We start from the raw sequence: 24667 nt of genomic DNA on the forward strand, positions 1-24667 counted from the left end.
GCCATGGAGGCTGCAGACAATGAGAGAAACAGCAACCATCACAATATAGAAAACTGGGGGTGGTGGGGCGGGGGAGCTTTGGGTGAGGAGTCTCTAGGTTGCCAAAAATTGGAGGAAGATTTAGCCCTGAGGTGAAAGAAAGAATGTATCTGATGAGAATGTGTCTGTGTCGGAGCTACTGGCCCCGTCCCAGCTCTATCTCCCCATGATTTCTTAGGTAAACAGGTGCTTCTATTCAAAGATGGCTAATGATCAGACATATTGCCAATTCTTATGAATTAACCAGATGATTAATAATCAGAAGCTATGAAAAAGGGAAGAAAAGCCACACGCAAAAGGCAAATGAACCCTGAGGAGGAATTAATTATTCAGGGAAAAAAAGAACTCTAGTTAACAGTTTTTCAAAGTCTCACAGAAGGAAAACATCATTCTTGCCCCTTAAAAGTTCAGGTAATTTGCAAGGCTATCAAAGGTGTAGGAAGCAGACAGGCAGTGGTGCTTAGGGAGTACTGGAAGGAAAACCTAGAGATGTAAGGAATGGTAGAAACATCATCTGACTTTTAGTTCCTTTAGTTTTTCTTCTATTCAAGTAAAATTGTAAAATTTTAATTTTAAAATAGCATTAATAGCATAAACCCTCTCTAATTAAAAGTACCACTATTTAGATGTACCTGTAAAAATGGCATAAGATGATGTCTGGAATCATAATTACCAAATGTTAATAATAGCTATTTCTATATAGAGGGTTTGGGATGAATTAAAAATTTGTATTCTGTGTTTTTTCTTCATCCAAATCTTAAAAAATATCAGCATTATCATTTTTATAGTAGCAATAAAGTCAGTCTTTAAGAAAGAAGAAGAATCTATACCATTCCCTGCAAAATTACAAAATGTAGATAGTTCTGAATTGCAGCTGCAGCTCAGAGGTACAGGACTTACTTAGCATCTGCCAGGCCTTGGTTTGAGCCCCACCACCACCAAAAAATAAAAAATGTAGGTAGATAGGAACATTGAGAGCCCCTCAGAGGAGCAAGATTCTACTTAACTGGTAAATGGCTGAAGGCTAGCCATGCTAGGATGTGGCACACACAAAAGTGAATAATAGATAAACCAGTGTGACCTTTATTCATTCAACAGATATTTTCTGAACACCTGTAAGGCACCAGAAACTCCACTAACGACTAAGGTTTCAAACTCAAGACATGATTTTGTTTTCTCTCAGGGGACTCCGAATACTGTTACAGGGCATGGTTTCTTGATCTCAATACTATTGGCATTTGGGTAGAATCATTCTTGTGCGGGGTGCCCTGTGAGCTATCAGACATTAACAGCATCCTTGACCTCTACTTCTAGGTGTCAGTAGCACCCCTGATCTGTGACCACAAAAAATGTCTCTAGGCTTTGCTAAATGCTTCCTGGGGAGGTAGAGGAAGGGCTCAACCCCCTCTTCAGTTAAGGGACCTTTCTATAGAGGAAAACAAGACTGCAGCGTTAATAAATTGTTACCAGTCTATACCAGGAGACTGTCCTAGAGTGTGGGTGGGGAAAGTAGAGGTCTGGCTCTTAACCAGACTATGCTGAGATTTAGAGGACATTTTTGTGCCAGCAATAATGAGAACCACCTGCAGTCTCAAACGAAAGCATGGTTTCGTTCCTATCTGGCCTAGTACTGTTAGTTGTGCTTTGCCTCTTTCGTTCCTCTCGTCACTACTTACAGGCACTGAAAGTGCTCTAGAATAGTCAAGTATCATTGTGAGTGACCTGTCATTATGATTCGATGTTAATGTGATGTTTTATCGTTAAGAATGTCCTGCTTTATTCCTGGTGACGCTCTGTCCCAAATCAGTCCATGCTTATCCAGGAAATCGGGCCCTGGTTAACATCCGGAAGCCAGACTATCTGACCAAGGATCTGAGTAGCTTTGGTTCTGGGATGTCATCCTCTGAGGTCCTTTTGGAGAGATTTTCTTCTTAATATGTGTAATCACATTTGCCCTCACGATAAGTCAGGTTGTCCATATGTGTTTTCAGATAGTCCCAGCCCTTGGGCAAACCATTGAGACTTTTGAGATCTCCTCTTTCCCGTGAAAAATATTTTAAAATGTTATATACAATTGCAAAATCATCTTCCTTGTTTTCTTTCTGTGTCACATATCTGCCAAGGTTTCTCTCCCGTGTCTTTAATGTGGAGCTTAAATCCTAAGCAACCATTAGCAGATGTGCTAGGTAACTTTTTCTAGATAGATTTCCATTATTTGTGTGACTGGTGGACTCAAGTCTGTCTCCTCCACTAGTCTTACAAATTCCTGACTGGAGGTAAGAGTCAGACTGATCAATACGACTCAACCCAGTACCTTGGAAGGAGCAGGGACACTAAATATATGCTGTCATGATTCATTTTAATCAAGCAAGCCCTTTCAAAATCAAACCTTAAAGACACAAGGGAATAAATGTATTTTGATGGTTTTTCGAAACATTGTGACAGTAAACCAGAGGGGGGAAAATTTTTTTTAGGTTAGAGTTCTTATTGAAAATAAGGAGAATGAGAATAGCTTCTGGATTTCCAGGAGGAGCACCAAATGGGGTGGACACATGGTCAGTCCATCTGATCTACAGCTAATTATAGATAAACAGAGCACATGAGTTGCTCAATTGTTTGGTGGCTCTGTGGATTTAAAATGACCAACTGGGACTCAGGATTTTAACCCAGTTCTTGGACACGTAGTGTTTACAGAAAACTGGGACAGAGAAATATTTTTGAATGTGGAGGTCTGTTGTACATTTCTAAAATTATGCTGGAAGCTCTTTATTTTGCTAGAATGTAACATTCCTTTCAGTTCCTCCTGTTACAATTAGACATCCATGGAAAGTCATGTCTGACCACCTGTGCTTCCTGCTCTAAGAATGCTGGTGGCCTCCGCTAAATGTTGTGCAAAAAACCCTTCATCCCAGGGTTTTCAACCTAGTAACCCTGCTACTTCCCTCTCTTCTCACTTTTTTTTCCATTGAGTTTATTGGCACTTTTTAGATATACAGTACAGTTACGTTTATCACTGGGTTTGGGATCTTGTACCTTTACACGATGTATCTTGGTTCTTATTTTTTCTCCATACCCCTCACCTCCCCTCAGCCCCTCCACCCTTCCCTGTTTACAAAGACATTGTTTCCATGCTTTTCCTTTTCACTTATTTTTTCTTTTCCCTTTTTACCTTTCCCCTATTCCTCCCATTTCCTCTACTCTTTTAGACTTTTCTTCCTATTAAACAATATCAGTTATACATTTTAATCATTATTTATACTTTTACTTTTTTACACCAGAGAAACTATTTGGTATGTACACGTGTAACATTAATTTAACTGAGTATGGCTTCAATGTGCATCCATTTAGCTACAAATCTCTCTAGTTTCTCATTCTTTATGGCTGAGTAGTACTTCATTTTATTAAAAAAAACACACACACATCTTTATCCAGTCTCCAGTTGATGGACAACTGGGCTTTTCCAAGTTTTAGCCATTACAAACTGTGCCATAATAAACATGTGTGCACATGTATCACTCTTCTATGATTTTTTAAAATTCTTTTGGAAAGATACTCTGCAGTGGGATAGCTGGATCAACCTCTGACAGAGAAAATTAAGACTTGCATCTCAAGACGCTTTCTCAGTGTTTGAAAAACTAGAACTATTTCCACAAATAGTCTTGTTCCCGTTATAATAATATATTTTAAAATGTGATTAATAGACTTTAATCCTCACCCAGAATATCTCAAATAAATTTCCATAAGGACAATGCTTTTCAATGTTTATTGGATACTGTAAATGCTGAATGTATATTTTGCTATAACCTTGAATGATTTCAAGTGAGACATTAAAATGTCATTGTCTCTTAACTCATCTATGAAATACTGATACAGATTATTCCTAGACCCCTAACCTTAGGTCAAGAAGAAAGTCTAATAGTATGCCATCATAATTTTGATTAGATATTGTATTCATATGTTGACTTGAGTATGTTTTGAGTGTTTGGGATGATTCTTTCATTGTTGACAAGCATATTATTTGGATTTTTAAACATAAAAGTAGGTTGGCCATCTTGAATTTATGAACTTAATCTATTATGAAGTCCAAGGAGTAAATTCCCCTAGTTTTTCCTTTCCATTTTGGCTATTCTGTTCCTATTTCTGGCTTACTTAGTAGTGTTTGGGGAAAATAAGAGCTAAAATTCAAATGAGTTATGCAGCTGCTATATACAGCTATAAGTATAGTAGAGGAAAAATTGTTGATCATAACCTGCTCTTATAAGTATCTATAGATTTCAGATGTCTGTGATTTCAATTGTCTGTTACCATAGGGTAGAAATTCAGAGTTGGAAACATTATTGTCCTAGATAATTAGGTGTTTTTCATGGAAACTATTGTTTAGATCAGTGTCTTAATGTGCCCATCACTACTTTATGTCAAATACAAGTAAGATTTTTTCTAAATTAAGAATATCTACTTTTCCTCTAATTTATTATTTTATTTATATTTTTTCCTCTACTAATTTAGACAGCTCATGGCCGAAGAGGACATACAGGCCCACAGGTCAGTGATTTCTTTTTTCTTATCTCCAAATGATAAATATTCCAAGTCATAGCAAAGAAATGGAAAAAAATGTTTTATAAAGTCCTTTCAGCCTAAAGAGTTTTTGATTTTTAATGATAATGGTTATGAAATAAAATGCTTTAAAATGTTTAGGCTATATTTTAGGAATTCAAATTCAAAAGAAAATGAAAATGTAAGTTCCTTCGTTAAAAAGGCATTAAAAATGAATGCTCAAAGGGCTTAGCTCCATTATGGTTAAATCTAACTTTGTCATTCAAACTCTAATAACTCTGTAAGTAAACTTTTAGATTTTTGTTAAATTAACTTAAAGCTTATTATATATAAAGCCTCAGATAAACCAGAAAAATACAATGAAATTTTAACATATTGGATATTCTGAATTTGTTCAAAAAGTTATATCAAATGCCTTTTCATAACTTTTGCACATACTGATGATATATGTGCTTCATGAACCTACACTATTTATAAAAAAAAAAGTTGTGACTTGCAACTGTGTAAAAAAACACATCCTCAGATTAAAAATTAATGTGTGTAAGTAATCCATTCTCAATCATGTCTTGATGAAACTACAAAGGGTTAAGGATAAAAAGGCACTTTAAATATCACCAGAGAGAAAAAACAATTTTACACATGAAATGAGCCACAAATTCCATTGCAGCAGACTTGTGTTCTACAATACTACATTCTGGAGAACAATAGAGTAGTATCTTAAAGATTCAGAGGAAAAAAGGAACCTCAAATTTTATACCTAGCTAAACTGACTAAATGTAAAATAAGACACTTTCAGAAAAGAAAATTTATCACCTGCACAGATATACCCCCCTCACACACACATATACATACGTTTTGTTTCAGTCTGTTCTTGCTGCTATAACAAAATGCCTTGACTGGGTAATTTATAAATTTACATGCTTTTATTTCTTAAAATTCAAGAAGCTGGGAAGTTCACAATCAAGACTTGGGCAGATTTAACGTCTGTTCTAAAAGTGGTGTTTTCTTGTTGCATCCTGTAATGGTAAAAAGGGCTCACAGGTTCCTTGAGATCTTTATAAAGTCTTTCATCTGAGCTAGGATGGTGGGTCCTTCATAATTCAGTCACTTTCCAAGTCACTTTCCAAGGAATCCACTTTAATACCAGTGCATCGGGCATCAGTTTCAGCACATGAGTATGACTGAGGTGGTTCATACACATTTAGACTATAACACACTTCAAGCTAGACATCAACAAAATAGTATAAAATAAATGAAATGTGATTGGAGAAAGAAGGTGTTAAGAAATTTCTGACTTCTGGGAACACATATCAGTGAAGGACATTTAATCATATCCAACCCTATAGCAACTGAGACGTAAACCTAGGCCATCCTAATAGTTCTCTGAATTGAACTTTCTTAATCTTTCCTCACTCTTTCTGGAATTCAGAACAGTGGGAGGAGAATGCTTAATTTTCAATTTTTAGATATTTCATCTATTTGAACATAAATTTAATGTTGTAAGATACCTGAAGACCTTTGAAGAAAATGTGAAGTAAATTGTGAGTTGTTTTAAGGTCATATACCCAAGATAGATATAACACAATTTACATTTTATTGAAAAATATGTATAAATGTGAACATGTGCATATATATATTTAAAAGCTGAAAATGAATACACAGATGTGTTAACTGTGGTTATTTCTGCCTGATGAGATTCTAGATTTTTATTTCTATTCTTATTTTGTGCATTTTTTAAAAAGATCCTTTATTGCCATTGTAACTGAAAAAAATATTTATAATCTTGGGCATAAGGAAACAAAATTGTCAGGAAATAGTATTAATAGGTTGACTCTCATCACAGGGAAATATAGGCATCCCAGGCCCAGATGGGTTCGAAGGTTCCTTGGGACTTAAGGGCCCTCAGGTATGTATCAAGGTCGAGCAGGGTCTGAGATCTGCAGAGGAATCTGGGTGTGGAAGCATCTGAAGCCTTGACTGAAACCCTCAAAACATCTTGCAAAGTTGCAGATCCATGAAGTGTTTTCAGGACAGTACGGAAGCAACACAGTAGACTTTTGCAGCACTTGGCCTCTTTTACCTAAGCTTTGGTCCCAGTCAAGAGGTGGAATAAGGGTAAGCAAGCTGGGCAGCAGTCCCTGTGTGTTGAGTTCAGGGTTGTTAGGGTAATAATCCAGGAAGACCATAAGCCAAGGAAACTTTTGAGCCTCAAATCTTCAAATCTGGAAATTGTGGTCAGTTTCACACAGTAATAGCTCAGTGTTACATATTTGGATGGCCATGATGCTGAAAAATTGGCTCTGCTCTAAGAAAGAATTGTTCCAAATACAGCGGGAGTATTCAGCGGGGTGATCTATAGTGTGGCACTCAGCCAGTCCTTTCCAGCTGGCTTCTCCAGGGAGCTGCCTCCAGCCCTTTTGCAAGGAACAGGCTGTAGTTGGCTCTTTACACTGATCACAGAAGACAAGCAAAAGTGTGTGCCGGGGAGGGCAAAATGTAGCCTAAATTAATAATGAGAAATGAAAAGAACAAATTCAAATGCTGAGATGAAAGAAAAAAGTCAGGCCACAAAAAAGATAGGCATTTTCTCTCCTCGAGGTTAACTTTAAAAGCATTATAAATAAGGGATATGTAAGATAGTCCATGGTTCTGCTATTTTCAAAGTTTTAAACTACACAGTTAAAAAAGGGAAAACATATGTTGGCAGCTTGGTGCATAGAAGTGGAGAAAAATACCCTTGAACATCAAAAGAGAAATTTTATCCACATAGTATCAAGATTTCCAAACAGTAAGACAGTCTTCCCCTTGGATCTTTATCTCTTTCTAGCTTGATTGCTTTTCTTTGCTGCTACTTTCAAGCTGAGATGTACTCTCTTTTCTTACTTTTAAGTGAGAAACCTTTGCTACTGGGATTCTGAGGAAACATCTCAGTAGACTTACTGCTTTTATGTTAAACAAACAATACTATAGGAGCCTTTTTTTTTTCCATTTTTTGACCCTTACTTTTTTTCACAACATAATTTAAGAGGAGAAGCAAAACCCAAATACAGCATGGTTTCTCTGTGTAAAACACAGATGCTGTAGCTAAGAGGCAACATAATATTGCAAAAGTAGAAATATCTGTATTTCATCTGGCTATGTGCCATATCTTTAAGATGAGGCTTTAGAGTGGTTTTTGAATGGAAAACATTTCAATATTCTGGTTTTGGGTTTCCATAATTCAGGATATCTTTTTAACCTAAGAAATGTATGAATTCAGAGTATAAAGATATGGAGGACTGTTAGAAAACAATATTCAGTCAGGTGTGGTGGCAGGCCCTATAAATACCAACTATTTGGGAGGCTGAAGCATGAAGATAACAACTTCAAAGCCAGCCTGGGAGACTTAGTTAGAATCCGTCACAAAATAAAAAGGGCTGGGGATGCATCTCAGGGCTCCCAGTACTTTAAAAATGCAAGCAAGCAATTCCCCAGAGCTCAACCAATTATCCATCACTTTTCCAAGCCCCAGTCCCTTTTCCAAGCAAATGCCCAATCACCTAAATTTTACTCTGGATTGTAATATCCCCACATGTTAGCAGAGCTTGGAAAAGTCATCAAGAACCAGTGGCAACCCACTTTCCAGTCCCTCTTCTGTCTCTCTTTGATAGAATATACCTTCCTCTCAATAAAGTTTTTGTACTCTTAAAAAGAACAAAACAAAAAAACCCAAAAAAGCCCCAGCATAATTGTACCCCTCTTCCAATTTCTGCCCCTGTTACTGACTTAACACTTTTACTTCCAATATTCACGTTAGTGTCCCAGTGTTCCTTTTAAGGAAGAAAATAACATTGAATTCTATGAATCTAGGGCCCAAGAGGAGAAGTTGGTTCAAGAGGAGAAAAAGGAAGTCTGGGAATTAAAGGTCCCCAGGTATGTAATGAGAGGAAAAAGTGATGACAGCATTTGGCTTTGATCTTAGCCTTAATGTGAATGTTTTTATTATTTCTTCCCTGCAAGTGGAATGATCTTCTGCCTGAAAAACAAAAAAGTATAGTCGGTTTATATCATAATCACCATTATCATATCATCATCATCACCATCACCATCACCATCACCATCACCATCACCATCATAATCTGTTTGGCTCCAGCACTCAGTGCGGTAACCACATAACACTCCAGTTTCCATCTTTTAACACGGGTCATCATTCTGTTAGACACATCTCTAGCTGCCTTTGCCTCACTTCTCAGCTGGGTTTAATAATTCTTCCTTTACACAATCAAGCTCCATCACTGCTAGATCACAGGTCTCTCAGAGCTTCCTATCACACCCATATTAAAGCCTATTTTAGTGGTCCTCACCCTGCCCACATGTGACAGTGTCCTGAGGGGCTGTAAACATTTCACAACAAGGCCCCTCCCAAGAACACTTTTATCAGCATCTCTGGAAATGAGGCCCTGGCATTAATAATTTAAAATTTTCCCAAGGTCACTCTAAATGTACTGAGGCTTAGGAATGCCTGCCCAACATTAGCACTTCTCCGATTTCCAAGTGCATCGAAGCTCCCTATAGAATTTGTTGAAATGTTCCAGGGCAGAGCCTGAGATTCTGCACATCCAGTGAGCTCTGAGGTGGTGCTGATGTGACTGTCTAGGGACTACGCTTTGAGTAGCACCTATGTGATCTGGTCCTTACCTAGCTGTGATCATAGTATGTGTTTATTGATCTGTCTGGCATATTGGTGTATATTATTGTCTGTCTCTTGTTCTAGATTGTAAGCTCAGTGAGGGATACTGTTTTGGTTATATTGTATCTACGGTGCCCAGAACACCTGTGCCTGACCATGGCAGATCTCCAGGCATATGTATATAATGAATCAAGTAATAAATGAACGAATGAGATGCACTTGGGAACTGCACTTTCCACTAACACTGGGGGCAGGGGGGAATTCATATATTTGTGTCCATTAAAGTTGGCACTTAAGCTATTTATTTAAAGTTGTTTTGCATGACATAATATTTTAAAGTACGTTTATAACTAACTGCTCATGAAAATATTTGTTCTCAATATTAACGAAAGCACAATACTCCCTAAAAATACATGAAAAGTTTATAATATCATAACAGAACTAAATTAAATTGATGAATAGCTATTTTGCATTCACAACTTTGAATCACTGAAGGTCTGCTGGCACCATAAATTGAAATTTTAAAAATTAACAATAAGCATCAAGGAAAACATTGAGGGTGAATATCTCATCTGTTTATATAAAATATTAGGATGTAGATGGGTTGAAATCCAAAGGTCTTGGTATTTCTTTTGCTCTAGGATCCAAGATTGCATCCAAGTGGCTGTTACTATAACAACATTTGCATTTTGTCTATAGTGCACCTCTACAAGAAATACCCCTTTAATCTGGCTTTGGCAACACTGATCATAGTCATAAATCATTCAACCTCTTGGCATTGCAAGAGTTAGGAGGAATTCTTTCTCTCTAGTCTCCTCTTCCATTTGACTGGCTAGAAAACATGATTTTCTTTCTTTGCTTGGTTTTCATGAAATATCTTTGGACTACCCAGTGAAAATGCTGTTTCAAAGCTGTGTGGAATTTTCTGTTTTCAGCACATGATGAATGGGATCTCAAAATTTTTGTTTAAGAAGAAAACCACAGAGACAAACACAAGTCAGATATGCAAGATAGAGTTATTCTTTATTGCCTCTATAAACCCACTGCTAGAAGTCTCCTTGCTTTATAGTACCCAAAGACCAGCTACTCCAGTGGACTAACATGAGTGTTTTCTAATTACAAATTTCCTTATGTTACACACTTAGAAAAAGGAATGTGAGTTCTGTTGATGGTGCTCAGAAGGCTTATTAACCTACACAGTACTGAGGTGTTCTGCATGTGTGCCAATCCAGCCAATACATGGTGATGATATAAAAGAAATACAATTCATGGCACTATGAAAAGGAAGAAAGAGCTTTAAAGGAATGGTACTTTTTTGTGCCTTTTGTTCCATCTTTGGATCACCTTAAGGGGTGTATCCTAATGCCTAGAAAAAAGAGGAGAACTAGATCCAAAATACAAATCAGAGATCTAGTCATTCCTTAAATATTTGTTTTCATAGTGAAATAATCACTAGTGGCATGTGTAACAGTAAGAAAAACTGGAATTACTCAATGCAAATTTAGAAAACGAAGCAGAATTTTGTTGTCTTTACAAAGCATACATTATAGTCAAAGACATAGAGTCGGAAGCCAGATTTTAAGTTCCTGATTTGTTACCTTAGTGCTGTGTTGATCTTGAGCAATTTATTTAATCTTTCTGCCTCACTTTTCTCTATTGTAAAACAAGAATAGTAATAATAGCTACCTTATTAGATGTTTTGAAACTTAAATGGTCTAACATATGTGTGTGTTTAGAATACTACCTGCAATATTAAATATTAAATAAGCATTTATTACTACTATATTGTATTAACATTGCCCAATGTAACAGAAATATTTTATGTCCAGTGAATATGAATCACTATTATAAGCAAGGATATAATATGGATATAATGATATGTCATTTATATCAAGCATCGGGTTTCATCATCCTGAATAATCTGATTTGGAGACTCTATCACTCCTTTGCTAACTTGACTAATGTTTACTGTGAGTGCTTCCTGTGTGTAGGATAAAGGGTGGATCTAAGACGGAATTTCACTTCAAATACATGTGGTCTCCTGAAAGAGGCATGTGTGAACAAATAACTGAGAGACACTGTGCTGGGTATTAAAATAGAATTACACCAGATGTTACGGTTTGGATCCACAACGTTCCCCAGAAGGCTCATTGTGTTGAAAGCTTGGTGCACAAAGCAGCAATGCTCAAAGGTGGGGCTTTGGGGAAGTGATCAGATTATGAGGGTACTGAGCCCATCAATGGGTGGATTCCCTGATGAGTTCATAGCTGTGTGAGCAGTTAGGAGGTGGGAGTGGATCATGGGAGCATCACCTCGAGGACTAGATCTTCTCCCCTGCTGCCTCCCTTCCTTCCCTCTGCTTCCCTCCCCTTCACTCCTTCTCCTTCTCCTTTACTGGCCTCCATGAATAAGGTCAGCAACTTTCCTCTGCCATGCCCTTCACATTGGATGTTTCTGTCTTGACACAGGCCTAAAAGTAATGGAACCAGCTGGCCATTGGCAGAAACCATGAGCCAAAATTAATTTTTCCTTTAAACTGGTTATGTCAGATATTTGTGTCATAGCAATCAAAAGCTGACTAACACACCAAGGCGAAGTGATGGGATAAGGGATAGTGTTACATGAGGAGATAAGTGGGCTGGGCTTTGTAGGATAGGGAGGGGTTTTCCAGCTCACCAAGGGAGAGGCAGACATCCATGAAAAGGAACCAGTTTATATAGAGAGAGCTGCCAAAGGGTGTTTTGTGAAGCATAAAATGGTAGTGTGGTTGGATCATAGGATGCATGGAGAGGCATTAGAAAGTAAGGTTAGAGGCTATCTTGTATCATTGCACTGTCAAGATGGAATCTACTCAGGTATCTTGGGATCTGTCCTCACATTAGTCCACACTTGCTGGCCTCTGGATTTTTAGGTATTCAAAGCTCATATCTAACTCTTACAGAAGCTGGAATCACCTTGTTTCTTCTCAGCTTGATATTTGCTGGCTGTGAGTTTGTGTTAGATTTTATCCCCATGAAAATAAGACAAAAAGTGATCAGGATTCCTTTTAAGTGTGAGAAGACTCGCACCTCTTGGCTTGTCATGCCATGTTCCAGCCGTTCATCCTAGACTCATTAGTTCAGTCCCTTCTGAAAGATGCTAAGGACATTTGCACTCTCTAAACACCTCCATTCTATCCTTACCTAACATGACAGTAGTTGTGGGTGCCGAGGGCTATGTGACAGACTCAATGTGAGCAAACAGCTCCAGCCATATTTGAGGTTTTATCTAGTCCCAGCCTCCTGTATGAAGTTTGAAGACTCCCACCAGGGCTGACGCATGAATATGAATTTGGGTACCCTTCCTAGTGGTATCTGGGCAGCAAACAGAGTGGCTGGGACCTCCGTCCTTTGAGACAGATAGAACTAGCACCAGTTCCCGTTTTATCCTCTTATTAACTAAGTGATTTATGTGGAGACTGAAGATGAGGCTAGTGAGGCAAAATTTTAAGAGATAAACTAAGAAGACCCTCAACTTTATTCTAAAAGCTGCTCAGAATTCAATTTCAGACAAGACAGAGGCAGCATCAGCCCGATAACTTAAATCTCTGATGAAAGGATGGACAATGGGTTAGACAAAGGCCAGGGTGCAGTTGGGAAAGCCTGGGTCAGATAAAGTGTGAGAGGGTCCTGGAAGAAAGAGTTGGCAGTAGGAATGAAGAGGGGTACACACGGACAGGGGATGGGTTCTCTATGACTCTAGATGAGGGGTTTGGCTTGAGTTTCAGTCAGGATAAAGGATGGACCATCCTTGATACACAGAATATGAGACTGGGTGCGTGATTTAAGGTAAACATAATTCCTATGGGATATCCAGTAGACATTTTAACACATGCATTTGATGTTTAGGTAAGTGGTTTGACATGATGTAAGAGTCACTGAGTAGAAGTAGTACATGAATTTGTAGGGCTTCCATTCAAATACAGAGGGTGAAGATCTACAAGGCATGTAAAAGAAGGCACATAACCTTGTCTCCAACGGTTAGTGAGAGGAGAACGGAGAGGGAGCACCATGACCATGGTAAGTTGTGATATTACAGAAGTGAATGAAAAAGTGTCAACACATCATCAAACTCTGGTAAGGTAAAGGCAGAAAATTGTCACCTGGTTTGGACATAAAGGTCATGGGAGGTGGTGCCACACAGTGGTATAGGTGAAAATGCAATGGAAATAGATTCTGAACTGTCTGCAGAGAGGCAAAATTTTTAGATTTTTAAGATTGAAAAAGGAGGGGGCAAAGATGGGGTATTGTGGAAAAATTAGCTTCATTAATAATCATTTCACTGTTTAGCAATTCTTAGGAAATTGCTCTTGTGTAATTTATTTTTTTTTATTTTTTGAAGGATGAAAAGATTAATGTCACAAATCTGTTCCAAACAGAAACAATTTAAATATTATGCTTATTACACAGAGATTGTCTTATTTAGTTTTAAATTATAGCAACCATAACCAAAAAATTGTGAAAACAATTTCAATCCACTGGTGTTGAGATTGTGTAGAAGTACTTGCAAACAGTTTTACCAAAAGAGATTTTTCTTGACATATGCTTGGATATCCCAAGGGAAACATCTGATCCTAGCTGTTAATAGAAGGCTGTTGTGTGGTCTCTGAACTGCATTTAAAAATATTCAGCTCTAAAGCTGTTCCAATAAAATTTACTTTCTAGAATGCTGGCAGGATCTACTTCTGTTATCCCAATAGACTATCCATATGGATGTATGTTATGTTTATTCATCTGTGTAAGTTTTGTTATGAAGTTTTCAATAAAGTCTTAGAGTTGTATAGGTTTTAGATCTTCTTAAATTTATCCTAAGTATTCTATTTTTTTCTCCTTTTGATAAATGGTATTTATTTACATCTACTTTTCCAACTACCATTTTCTAGTACTTCCCAAAAGCTATTTCTAAATATTTACCCTGTACTACCTGCATACATTTTGCTTTGTTTTGTTTTGTTTGTGGTGCCAGAGATGAACCCAGGGCCTTCTTCCTGCTAGGCAAGTACTATACCACTGGGCTACACTTTCAGTCTTTTGCAGTTGTGCTTGGTAAAATTTCTTGAGCTTTCTAATTTATAAATCACATTTTTTGCAAAAAAAAAAAAGAGATAAGTTTACTTTTTTTTTTTTTGAGACAGGGTCTTACTATGTAGTTGAGACTGACCTGGAACTCACTGTGTAGCCCAGGCTGACCTTGAACTCACTGCGATCCTCCTGCCTCAGCCTCCCAAGTGCTGGGATTACAGACATGTACCACCATACCCTACCACTGGGCTATACCTCCAGTCCATTACAGTTGTGCTTGGTAAAATTTCATGAACTTTCTAATTTACAAATCATATTATTTGCAAAAAAATATGTTTACATTTTTTAAAAGACTGACCTCTTCCTTTGGTAGAAAGCATTTCTTAAAATACAGATGTCACTTAGACTGCCTTTTTTAAAGTGTTAGAGATTTTAGTAACATCTGCTCTCAGAACAAAACATTGATAACCTGAAATCTCTCTGGAAGAGAAGACTCATAAGGAAGCATAATCATTTAGGCAACATCTGGCATGCATTACTTTATTAATTTTCTTTTAGTTACCAGTCTTTATTTGACAGCTACAATACTTTTTTTCTAGAGGAGGAATTGTTATAGTCATAATTCTTCTCCCATCTGTAGTTTGTTTTCCTCTTAGAGAGTCAAAAGGAAGATGGCTTTATGTTTCGCTGTATTTGCAATCTTTGTTTTGTTTCAGGGGCCTCCAGGACCTGGAGGAGAGGCAGGGAATCCAGGCCATTCCGGAAATCAAGGAAATAAAGTAGGTCACATTCTTTATACCCTCTCCCCAAGGTTGAGGTTTTTCTACTCAAGAGAACTGTGTCTGGTTGTGTTTGCCAGAACTCTTTCAACACAAATAGAAAGCACAGCTCACTGCCCCTAAACCCTGGCTTGATTCTTAGAGAGCCAGCAGCCTCTAAGGACAAGGGTGTGGATCTGATGAGGTCAGGGATCCAGCTCAGCGTGATTGCATGAAGAGCTACACCCAATCCAAGCTGGGGAATCTCGGGGAAGGAGGTCCATTCTGGCCAGGTCTCCCTTTCTCTCTCCTACCTTCTCTGCCTCTTTGCCCCCCCACCCCCTTTTTCTCCCCCTCCTCTCTCTTCCTCTCTGTCTCTCTTTCTCTCACTTTCTTCTTTCCTTTTTCTTTCCTCCATTGTGTAAACCTTTGCTGACCACCTTTTAAGACCAAGGTCCCATACTGAGCCTTCATCTGGGCTGGAGAGTGAGCTCCAGGAGGACAGATTTTTGTTTTCACTGATCCTTGCCTAGTGCTCAGGATAGTGCCTGGATGTGTCCTAAGTGCTTAATGAATGCTTGCTGAATGAATGACCATCAGGTAGTATGATAAATATGACAATCCGTGCCACAGAATTTTGAATATTTTCGCTGTTCTGCCATAAAGAAAGATAAACTTGAGGCATTCATGGGTAAATGGATGTTCCTTGAAAACATAATATTAAATGAAATAAGTCAGACACACAAGTTTAAATATCGCATGCTTTCTCTTACATGAGAAACACATACACATATACACACACACATACACAATGGTACCTCAAGTTCGCAAACTTGATTCTATGATTCTGGCTGCAAACTTAGTTGGACAAGAATCAAATCAAATTCACTGGTTAGGTTCAATGTCTACCCTTATGGGGAAATTTGATTAGGATCTCCTCCAGTTCAATTTCAATCAGACTCATGGAGAGAATTGAGTTCGTGAACCAAGACAGGTAGGTAGGTAGGTAGATGGACGGATTGATTCTACCAACAAGTATGTATTAGGAAAATAAAATTTGTATACATAGTTTAATACTAAATTTATTGAGACTTCATGAGATTAATACAAGTTACCTTTGGCCTCCACAATTGCAAGAGCTGCTCAAAGTGGTGGCCGTTATCTTCTAGACATTTATTAGTACAGTGAACTGCTGAAGTGTGTATACATTTTTTTGGCAGTCTCTCTGTGTGTAGAGCAAAATAGATAGGAAGTAGGGATAAATTCAGATAATTCCTCAAATTAACTATTCTGTTATTTCAAAAATATTTCAATGTATATGCTAATTTGTTTCATTGGTACTACTAGTTTCTCTTAGCTCAATGAAAAAAAAGTTTTGTGCTGTTATCTATTTCTTCTTTGTAAAAGAGTCTTTTTTTTTTGGCCTATGTCTTGTACTCTAACTTTTAAGATTATGATAGTGTATTAACTATTGTTGCTCTCATTTTGTTATAAAATTTTATTTTATTTTTTCATAAAATAAAAAATAAATAACTTTGAATATTTTAAAAACAATAACTCAAGACATTAAGGTAGACAGTTAAGGGGTTGAAAGGAAAGTTTAAACACAGCATTGACAGTAGTTCTGTATTGGGAAAGAGACATCAGAGAGGATACAGACATCAGTGGACGTAGAAAATAAGGATTTTGACAAGCAGAGGATGTATGGGGGAGGTTCAATTAAAAGAAATAAAGTGAAAAAAAGGCATGGGATTGCAAAAATCCTGGGAGAAGGATTATTTGTGAATGAAAACAATGTAGTCTGTGACTGACTATTCAGCAGGTAGTACAGTACTATCTGAAATTTTTGAATGAAGTATGTGAACACAGCTACCCGGTGTAGAAATATCTTAAAGGGTAAAAGCTTGTATTCCAGGAGACCAGTTGGTTCACTCTTGGAGCCTCCAAGACAATAAGTTGTTGGATAATTTAACAGAGCAAGGACTTCACTTGGGAAGATTCTCTGGAAGACTTTTGAAAGGGAAGGGAAGCAGAGAGAAGGGGCTGGATGACTTGGAACTTCCAGCATGAGTAGTGTCACATCTCAGATGTGCGAAAGCCCTGAGAAAGAACAAGTTTAAGAGGAAAGGAAATCATTTACTGGAAGGAGCAGGGTGTGGAGGAAAAAGTTGAAGTCTTGTTGGAGATAGAAGATTCAGAATCATTTGGATTTTTGAAAATATCTTGGTGATGCCTATTTTCAAGAAGTAAAGATGCAAACAGGAGATGATGAATTATTAGGAAGGAAAAGAAATAGAAAAGTGCATTAGATTTTATGAGTTCAAGAAGAAGGAAGCTAAGACTACCGATTGGCATAGAAAAAATAAAGGGTAAAGAGAGAAACTAATCATCACTTGTGGTAGCTAAGACTTATCAAAGAAGAGTTTCCAAAAGCAAAACGTGATTGAAAGGGAAAAGAAAGAGAGACAGACTACAAAGAACTGAGCAACATGTTGGTGAGAAAGAAATGGGTTGAGAATCTCCAAGCGACTGGAAAAATTAGGCAGGCCTTTTTACTGGCAAGGTCTAGAAAGCTTGCAGCAGGGTATTTGTTTTCAGTAACAGAAGAAACAACATGCTTACAATCAGAAGAGAGAGGAGGAAATGGACTGACAAGGTAAGATAGAGTAGCTGCTAGGGTAATTTCTTGACAATGAATGAGATTAAGGGCATAGAAAAAGGAGTTAGCTTTCCTTTGGAGAACTGCTAACAAGGCCAGCAGACTTGTTGCAAAGATGGCTAGAATTTGTAGTAAGACACATGGGTGATGAGGACAATTAACTTCAAAATCAAGGGATTTCTAGGGCATGTGTTGTAGCAGTAATGGTCAGAAAATGAAAGTTTGGAACAGATACAGCACTGTGTTCTTGCCCTGATGCCTTCTTAACCAGGAGGAGGCTGTAAGGGAAGTGCTCTCCCTGGTGAGATGGGAGAAAGAGGCATGTGTGTCACACATTAGGGGGGTGCATGTATATTGCATGTGAAATTAGAGCACTTGGTAGTGACAGAGGGACCAAAAGAGGTAGCAGAGATGGGACCCTGGAGCTGGACAGAGGTAAGAGTGTGGCAGAGACAGACGTGAGTAGAGTAGATGTGCTTATAAAAGGGGCTTTTTAGGAGGGAAACAAGAATTTAGGAAATAAGTGTCCCACAGCAAGCCCAAACCCTCAGAAGCCCATAATGGATGGAGCCATCTAGATTCACTGTGAGATCAATGGCACACATTTGCCCCATCCTTACTCCAACAAGTTTAAGTTTCTAGGAAGGCAAGCGGCCTGACAATTAAACCTGGGTTCTACCAGTAATCAATGAATCTAACTCTGGAGAAAGCCATATGACTCTCCTTGTTCCCCTACAGTGAAGAAGTTTTCCTCAGAATGTAGTGTGATTGGGAGTCAGATGAAAAGCTTACTTTAAACCACATATTGTTGGACTCCAGTAATTCAACAGGGTCTGGGAATTTCCTTTTACACAGGATCCCTGGATGATTGCAGGGCTGGTGGCCCCAGACCACACTGAGCATCACTCCCTTCTTGTTCTGTTTCACACTGAGTGAAATGCTGTGGACATTTGTCCACTTGCGGTTCTCACACTTACCGTGTGGCCACTGAGGTTCCTCTTATATGAGAAACCCAAAATATAAAGAGCAAAATAAAAGATGATAGGAGATAGGGAGATAGATCTTAAAAGGGAAGGGAATAAGAGATGGAGGCATGAAACGGGAATTAAGATGTGTTATGTACATATACCATCTCCCCATAAGGAATGTAAACATTACTAGAAACATGTACTAATAAAAATAATAACCACTCCCACCCCCTCAAGTGTAGCCCACACATACTTCCTTCCAAAGAGTACATGTAGAAAGGGGGAGGAAGATGAGAGCAACTTGACAATGAAGTGTAATTTGACCAACACTGCATCAACTGGATGGCCAAGTTTAGTATCAGTAGAGATAAGCCTGGTCGGTACTTTCCGTTGGTGTGATGTGATAATGGCACTTAATCCATGTAGTCTTCCTTCCCCAAACCCCATAAACCCCATCTAATCATGAGAAGAGCAGAAGTTCAACCTAGGAACATTCTATAAAATGCCCGATGAACCTGCCTCAAAAACTATCAAGGTCATCAGAACTACAAAAAGTCTAATAAACTGTCCAAGTCTGGAGGGACCCAAGAAGACATGGCGTGTGGTGTCCTGGATAGGATACTGAAACAGAAAAGAAATATTAAGTTCAAAAACCCGAATGAAATATGGACTATGAATAATAATCTATATCGATGCATTTATTGTGACAAATGTGCCTTAGGAATGCAATTAATATGCTGTTATCAATAGGGGACAGAAGATATGGGTTATTTAGGACTCTGACTATGTTCATAACATTTTTAAAACTATTCCACAACTAAATATTTTATTTTAAAAACCTGTGTTAATTTTCCTCAGTAGCTGCACTTTCCACAAGATAATACTGAAATGGATTTATAACCCACACAAGAATCTCTACAAGTCAGAGGTTAGAAACTATTGCCGGGGTTGTTGTGCTCTCGTGGGTATTTGAGTCACCACTCAAAACCCAAGAACTCTGATAATGAATCTGCCATCTTTGCAGGAGCCAGATGATTTTCATGGATCATCATGGAGCACAAATTTGTTCATTTTTTAAAACAGTCCAGAGCTTCCTTCTTGACTCACGGAGAGACATTTTCATGGCACTGAGCTGCTATGACAGCAACTTGCATAAACCATAAAGCAGGCTTGGTGAGATTTCAGTTACTGATGGAAGAGGCCTTGCTGGCCAGCAAAGCCATCCCTGTTAGATCATTTGTGTAACACGCGGTCCTGGACACAAACCTGTTGTTCTCATGTGTGATATGTGTGGGTGCACTCAAATGCCCCCTTAGTGTTATCATTTGATCTGATTTCCAAAGCAACCTAGTAAGGGCATGCTCCATTATTCTGTTCAATAGGGAGAACCTGGAGATCCAGGAGAAAAAGGAGCTGTTGGTTTTCCTGGTCCTCGAGGATTGCTGGTTTGTGTTTCATCGCTACCTTTGATCTAGCCCTTGGAACCTTTTAGATCATGAGATCTCTGCACTATATCTCTGAAGAGTCCTCTTAAGAGCTTTAAGGACACTATCCCAGTTTAGCTTCCTGGTGCTATGGAAATTTGAAAACATTTCATCCCCTTGGACTGAGTCTTCAGCCAGGTTTTACCAAATTTGCCAGGCACCAAACACCATGGCCAGGCTGCTCTTGAAGCCAAAAGGTAAAAGAGACAAAAGCTGTCTTTAGCATCCCTATGACCCTTTTTCTAACCTTTCCTCCCAGCAGGACCTTTCATCAGACACCTATTCTATCTTAATGCTCATTGTCAGAGCTTCTGTAAGGGCCAGACAGTAGCCAGTATCCAGGCATTTTGGGGGTCCTTGGTTTTTATCCAGAAAATGGAAAATGAATTAGGGCTGAGGTATGAAAATACAAATGTTATCTCGTAGAGGTAGTGCTACTACGTTTACTGAAAGATTAACAGATGCTTGACATTTTCTTAATCTTCATAACACTATGAATAGATGTAATTATTACAATTATTATTCCCAGTCTTCAGACACTTAGTATCACTCTCATAAAATGTCAAGAATATTGCTTCCTAGTGGTTCTAATCAAAACAAAACCCTGGCCATCTTGTCCTCTTGTGAATAAGCCCGAGTCTCCATGTGACCTGGGACATTGTAACTAGTTGCTTTGTTTCAAGGGTGATGACGGCAGTCCAGGTTATGGTAGCAGGGGACAAAAAGGAGCAAAGGTAAGCCATGCCCATGGGACTTTTCCCAAATCACTTGTTTTGTTTCGCATATTTAAGGGGAAAAAAGCAAGCAGTGAATAAAGCAATCTTATGAAGTCTGAAATGTACTTTGATAATTTGCAGATGTCCTATGGGGAACATGGTAGAGGAAAGACGTGTGAGGATTTCAAGAGCAGGCAGAAATTGAGACTTGAAAATGAATTTCCTGTATTTTGCAGTGATGTGTGGTTAGGACTTACCTTGTTCCAGTCTGAACAGTTCTCATCTTAACTGTGTACTTAAATTTACTCGGGGAGGCCATTTCTTGACTTCTGTTCCTGTTAGCCATTAGGAGAGATTTTATAGGCATTTCCCAAATGCAGGGGGTGAGCAGTAATTTAAGAATAAAACTGCATTTGGAACAATTATTTATACTGTCACTGGGTATATAAAAGACTACATCTATATATTATACCAACAATAATTAGTTTTTTAAAAAGGTGAAAAAGATCCAGTCTTTTAAAAAAATCCTCAAAAAAATAATGTGCAAGATATCCTTTCTGAAAAGATACTTGGAACCCTGTGACAAGGATCTGAGACAGCAAGCTTCAATAACTGTTTTAAAGCCTAAAATACAAAGGATCGATCTAACTCCATCAGTGAGAACAATGCACAAAGCTATCTGAAAGAAACAAATGTAAAAGCTAAAAGTTTTTGAAAAGTAAAACTAAGGAGAGAGGGAAATTTTCATTAGAATAAAGAATGATTAAAAACAATCAACAGCCCATAAAAGAAAAAATACTAAGTAGCCTATGGCATTATGCCAAAATAGATGTATGTGGCTTATAATTATGTTTTAAATTTTTATGTGTCAATTTCAAGGAAAAATTCAGAGTATATTTAGAAAAGCATTTATCCCAATTGTGCTAAAATGCATGTTTAAAAACTAAAAGAAATGGACAAAATATATACAGTAGCTCTGGGTAGTAAGATTTGCGTGGTTTTTTAATCCTTTATACGTTTGAAATTTTCTTTAAATAATCAGGAAATAAACCTTATTTTTTGTAGAATAGTGATTACTAGAGGTTGGGGAGGAAGGGCTGGGATGGTATATGAAAAGAGGCTGGATTTGATCAGTACGTGCTGTCTGTATGCACGTGTTGAAATATCAAACCCCACTAATGTATGCACAATTCATACATGTTAATTAAAATAAAATAAAGAAGCAAACAATTCTAAATAAAATGTATATTTTCTTAACCAAATAGGGATTATTTACCTCTTCAACTAGTCTTTGGCCAATGTAAGATAAACAGAGAATCTTAAAATGAATGATACGGTTTGCATTTTCTGAAGGTTCCCCAAATCCCTTCATCCGAATCCATTTTAAGACTATTCCTTAAACTCAAGACCAAATGGCATACTATCATAAGGACACAGAAGGAGAGGCGATTTGAAATTTCCTCACATCATTTTAGCCTCAAATTCCTTTGAGCTACTTAATCTACCATATTCTGATGAAATCAGTTAATAATTTAATCTAGAAACTGGAGTTAGTTTGCCAAATCGTGCTATGCAGTTTCAGTTTCCAAATATTTTGGCCCTTCATTAGTTCAGAGATACTAAAACTAAACAAAGTAGTAGGTAAAATTAAACTTAATATAAAACTACTTGAGGGATGTATATGTATGTTAATTTTCTATATTGTCCATTGTAGGGGCAAGAAGGATTCCCTGGAGAAAGTGGACCTAAGGTATCATGTACTTCATAATATCTAGAAATCAGTCAGAAATAGTCCTTGAGGTTATGAAATATAGCCTAGGCCAGTAGATGAACAGCTAGTGATAAATAAATAAATGAAGGAAGCAGGGAAGAGATAGCCAAAATTTTCCCAATTTCAAAAACTATGCGTTTGTTTAGGAGTCTTTAAGAATCAAACATTTTTATTTCTAACTTTTTAATTCATTAGTAGAGAGTGAAAACTAATCCTTTTTACATTTTCCCCTCAAATGTACCCTTTCCTCTCTCACACATGTATTTTATTTGCTCAAAGGCTCAAAATACAAAGAGAACCAAAATGACCTGATTTTCCTAGCTCAATTGTCCCATTATTTTTATGAACAATCTTCATATAATCAGTTAACAAAGGTGTCCTCTACCTTAAAACTTTCAGATTTTCTAGAAACATGCATTGAACTCCATATATGCCAAGTCCTGTGATAAGTCAGAGGACAAACAGAGGGCACAACTCATGTGTCCCAGGGGCTCAGGTTCTGTTGGGAAGACAGAAATGTAGGACAATCAATGACGATGTTGTGTGCTATGTGGAAAACTATACAAATGGAAAAGAAAAAAAGAACAATTAAATTTAAAAATGTACATGAAAATGACTTCCTGTTGGAGTCATTTTATTTTATTTTATTTTATTGGTACCAGGGATTGAACTTGGGACCTTGTGCTTGCGAGGCAGGTGGTAGAACCACTGAGCTAAATCCCTGGCCCTGGAGTCATTTTAAAAGCACAAATCAATCTCTTGATATGCATTTGATTTCAGCAACTAATACTGAAAGTAAAATAAAAATTCAAATCACTTGTTTAGGGTGAGATTGGAGACCTTGGTTATCCAGGAGACACTGGACGCAAGGGAGCTGGAGGCAAAATGGTAAGCTTCTTGGTCTCCCATTTGCTGACTGCTTCAGCCATTTTGGAGTCCTGCTTCCTGCAACTATAATCGCTCAATAGTTGCTTGTTCCCAAATAATAAAATGTGTACGGTTTTTTGCTAAGGCAAACTTGAGGAAGGGAAATGGGTGTAATACTCACCTCAGTGCCAGAGAGGAGGTGTTGTGGGAAGGCTCTTAGTGAGTCAGTTCACCTGTTCGGGCTGCCTTGTTTCTTGTCAACAGAAATATGTTTTTTGTGATCTGAAACAGGCTCTTCACTGCCAAGATATGGTAAGTTGAATCCTGTCTCCCGGTAGTTCGAATGCAATCTATTGCCCACTATATCTTGTCTTTACTAGTCAGGTTTTGTGAATTTTTAATAAGGTTTATTCCCAAAGGTCTTTTCCTCAGGCTGGGGTGTAGCTCAGTGGCAGAGCACTTGCCTAGCATTTGCAAGGCCTCAAGTTCCATCCCCAGCAATGCAGAAAAAACAATTTTTGCTTTTGTTTTTGTTTTAAGGGATTGCTAAAAGGGTCTCTCATGTAGCTCAGGAGGAGATTTCTGGAGCTTTGTCGGAAATGGTCTGTTTCTTATGTGACTGATTATTATCATGTGACTTTGTCTTTGATTATGACTATGTCTTGGGAGTTGCTCAATGCTTTCAATCACTCAACACCAATCTCCAGCACCTCTCATACTGTTCCACTTGCCTCAGGATCCCGGGGGCTAAGAATAGATTCTTGAATTTGAGACTCTTTGTATAACTTAGACTGTGTATAAATAAGATGTCTGACTTGTTTTTAAAAGACAGTTTTTTGGTAATTGTAATTTTTTACAGTTTTTAGGTAATTGTCTATTGATAAAGGCTTCTATTTTCTTTAGAACAGCACCAATCTGGAGAACTAATCTTAATATCATGTCAATTAGAAACAATGAAAAAAGTGATAAAAATTAATACTTGTGATTGTCTTCCAGTTTTGTCTTCATAGTTTATTGTTCTGCAATCTAGTTTTTTCCTACAAACTATAACAGGAACTTTAAGCATGGATTTTATTAATGTAAGTTATGGGGACAAGAAGTAAGGAAACCTTTTCCCCCTCC

General features: G+C 37.8%; 1 protein-coding gene across 1 annotated transcript in view; it reads left to right on the forward strand.

Moving 5' to 3' along the window:
• Window positions 1-24667, forward strand: part of Col6a6 (collagen type VI alpha 6 chain) — a 137448-nt gene that overhangs the window by 77400 nt on the left and 35381 nt on the right. Inside the window, exons 22-29 of the mRNA XM_010625438.2 lie at window positions 4546-4581; window positions 6437-6499; window positions 8443-8505; window positions 15039-15101; window positions 20090-20152; window positions 20875-20925; window positions 22622-22657; window positions 23504-23566. Of these exons, the coding sequence (XP_010623740.1) occupies window positions 4546-4581; window positions 6437-6499; window positions 8443-8505; window positions 15039-15101; window positions 20090-20152; window positions 20875-20925; window positions 22622-22657; window positions 23504-23566 (438 nt within the window). The remainder of the gene's footprint in view (window positions 1-4545; window positions 4582-6436; window positions 6500-8442; window positions 8506-15038; window positions 15102-20089; window positions 20153-20874; window positions 20926-22621; window positions 22658-23503; window positions 23567-24667) is intronic.

This window comes from Fukomys damarensis, unplaced genomic scaffold (genome assembly GCF_012274545.1).
Source record: "Fukomys damarensis isolate Sample0158 unplaced genomic scaffold, DMR_v1.0_HiC HiC_scaffold_37, whole genome shotgun sequence".
NCBI classification, from domain to species: domain Eukaryota; kingdom Metazoa; phylum Chordata; class Mammalia; order Rodentia; family Bathyergidae; genus Fukomys; species Fukomys damarensis.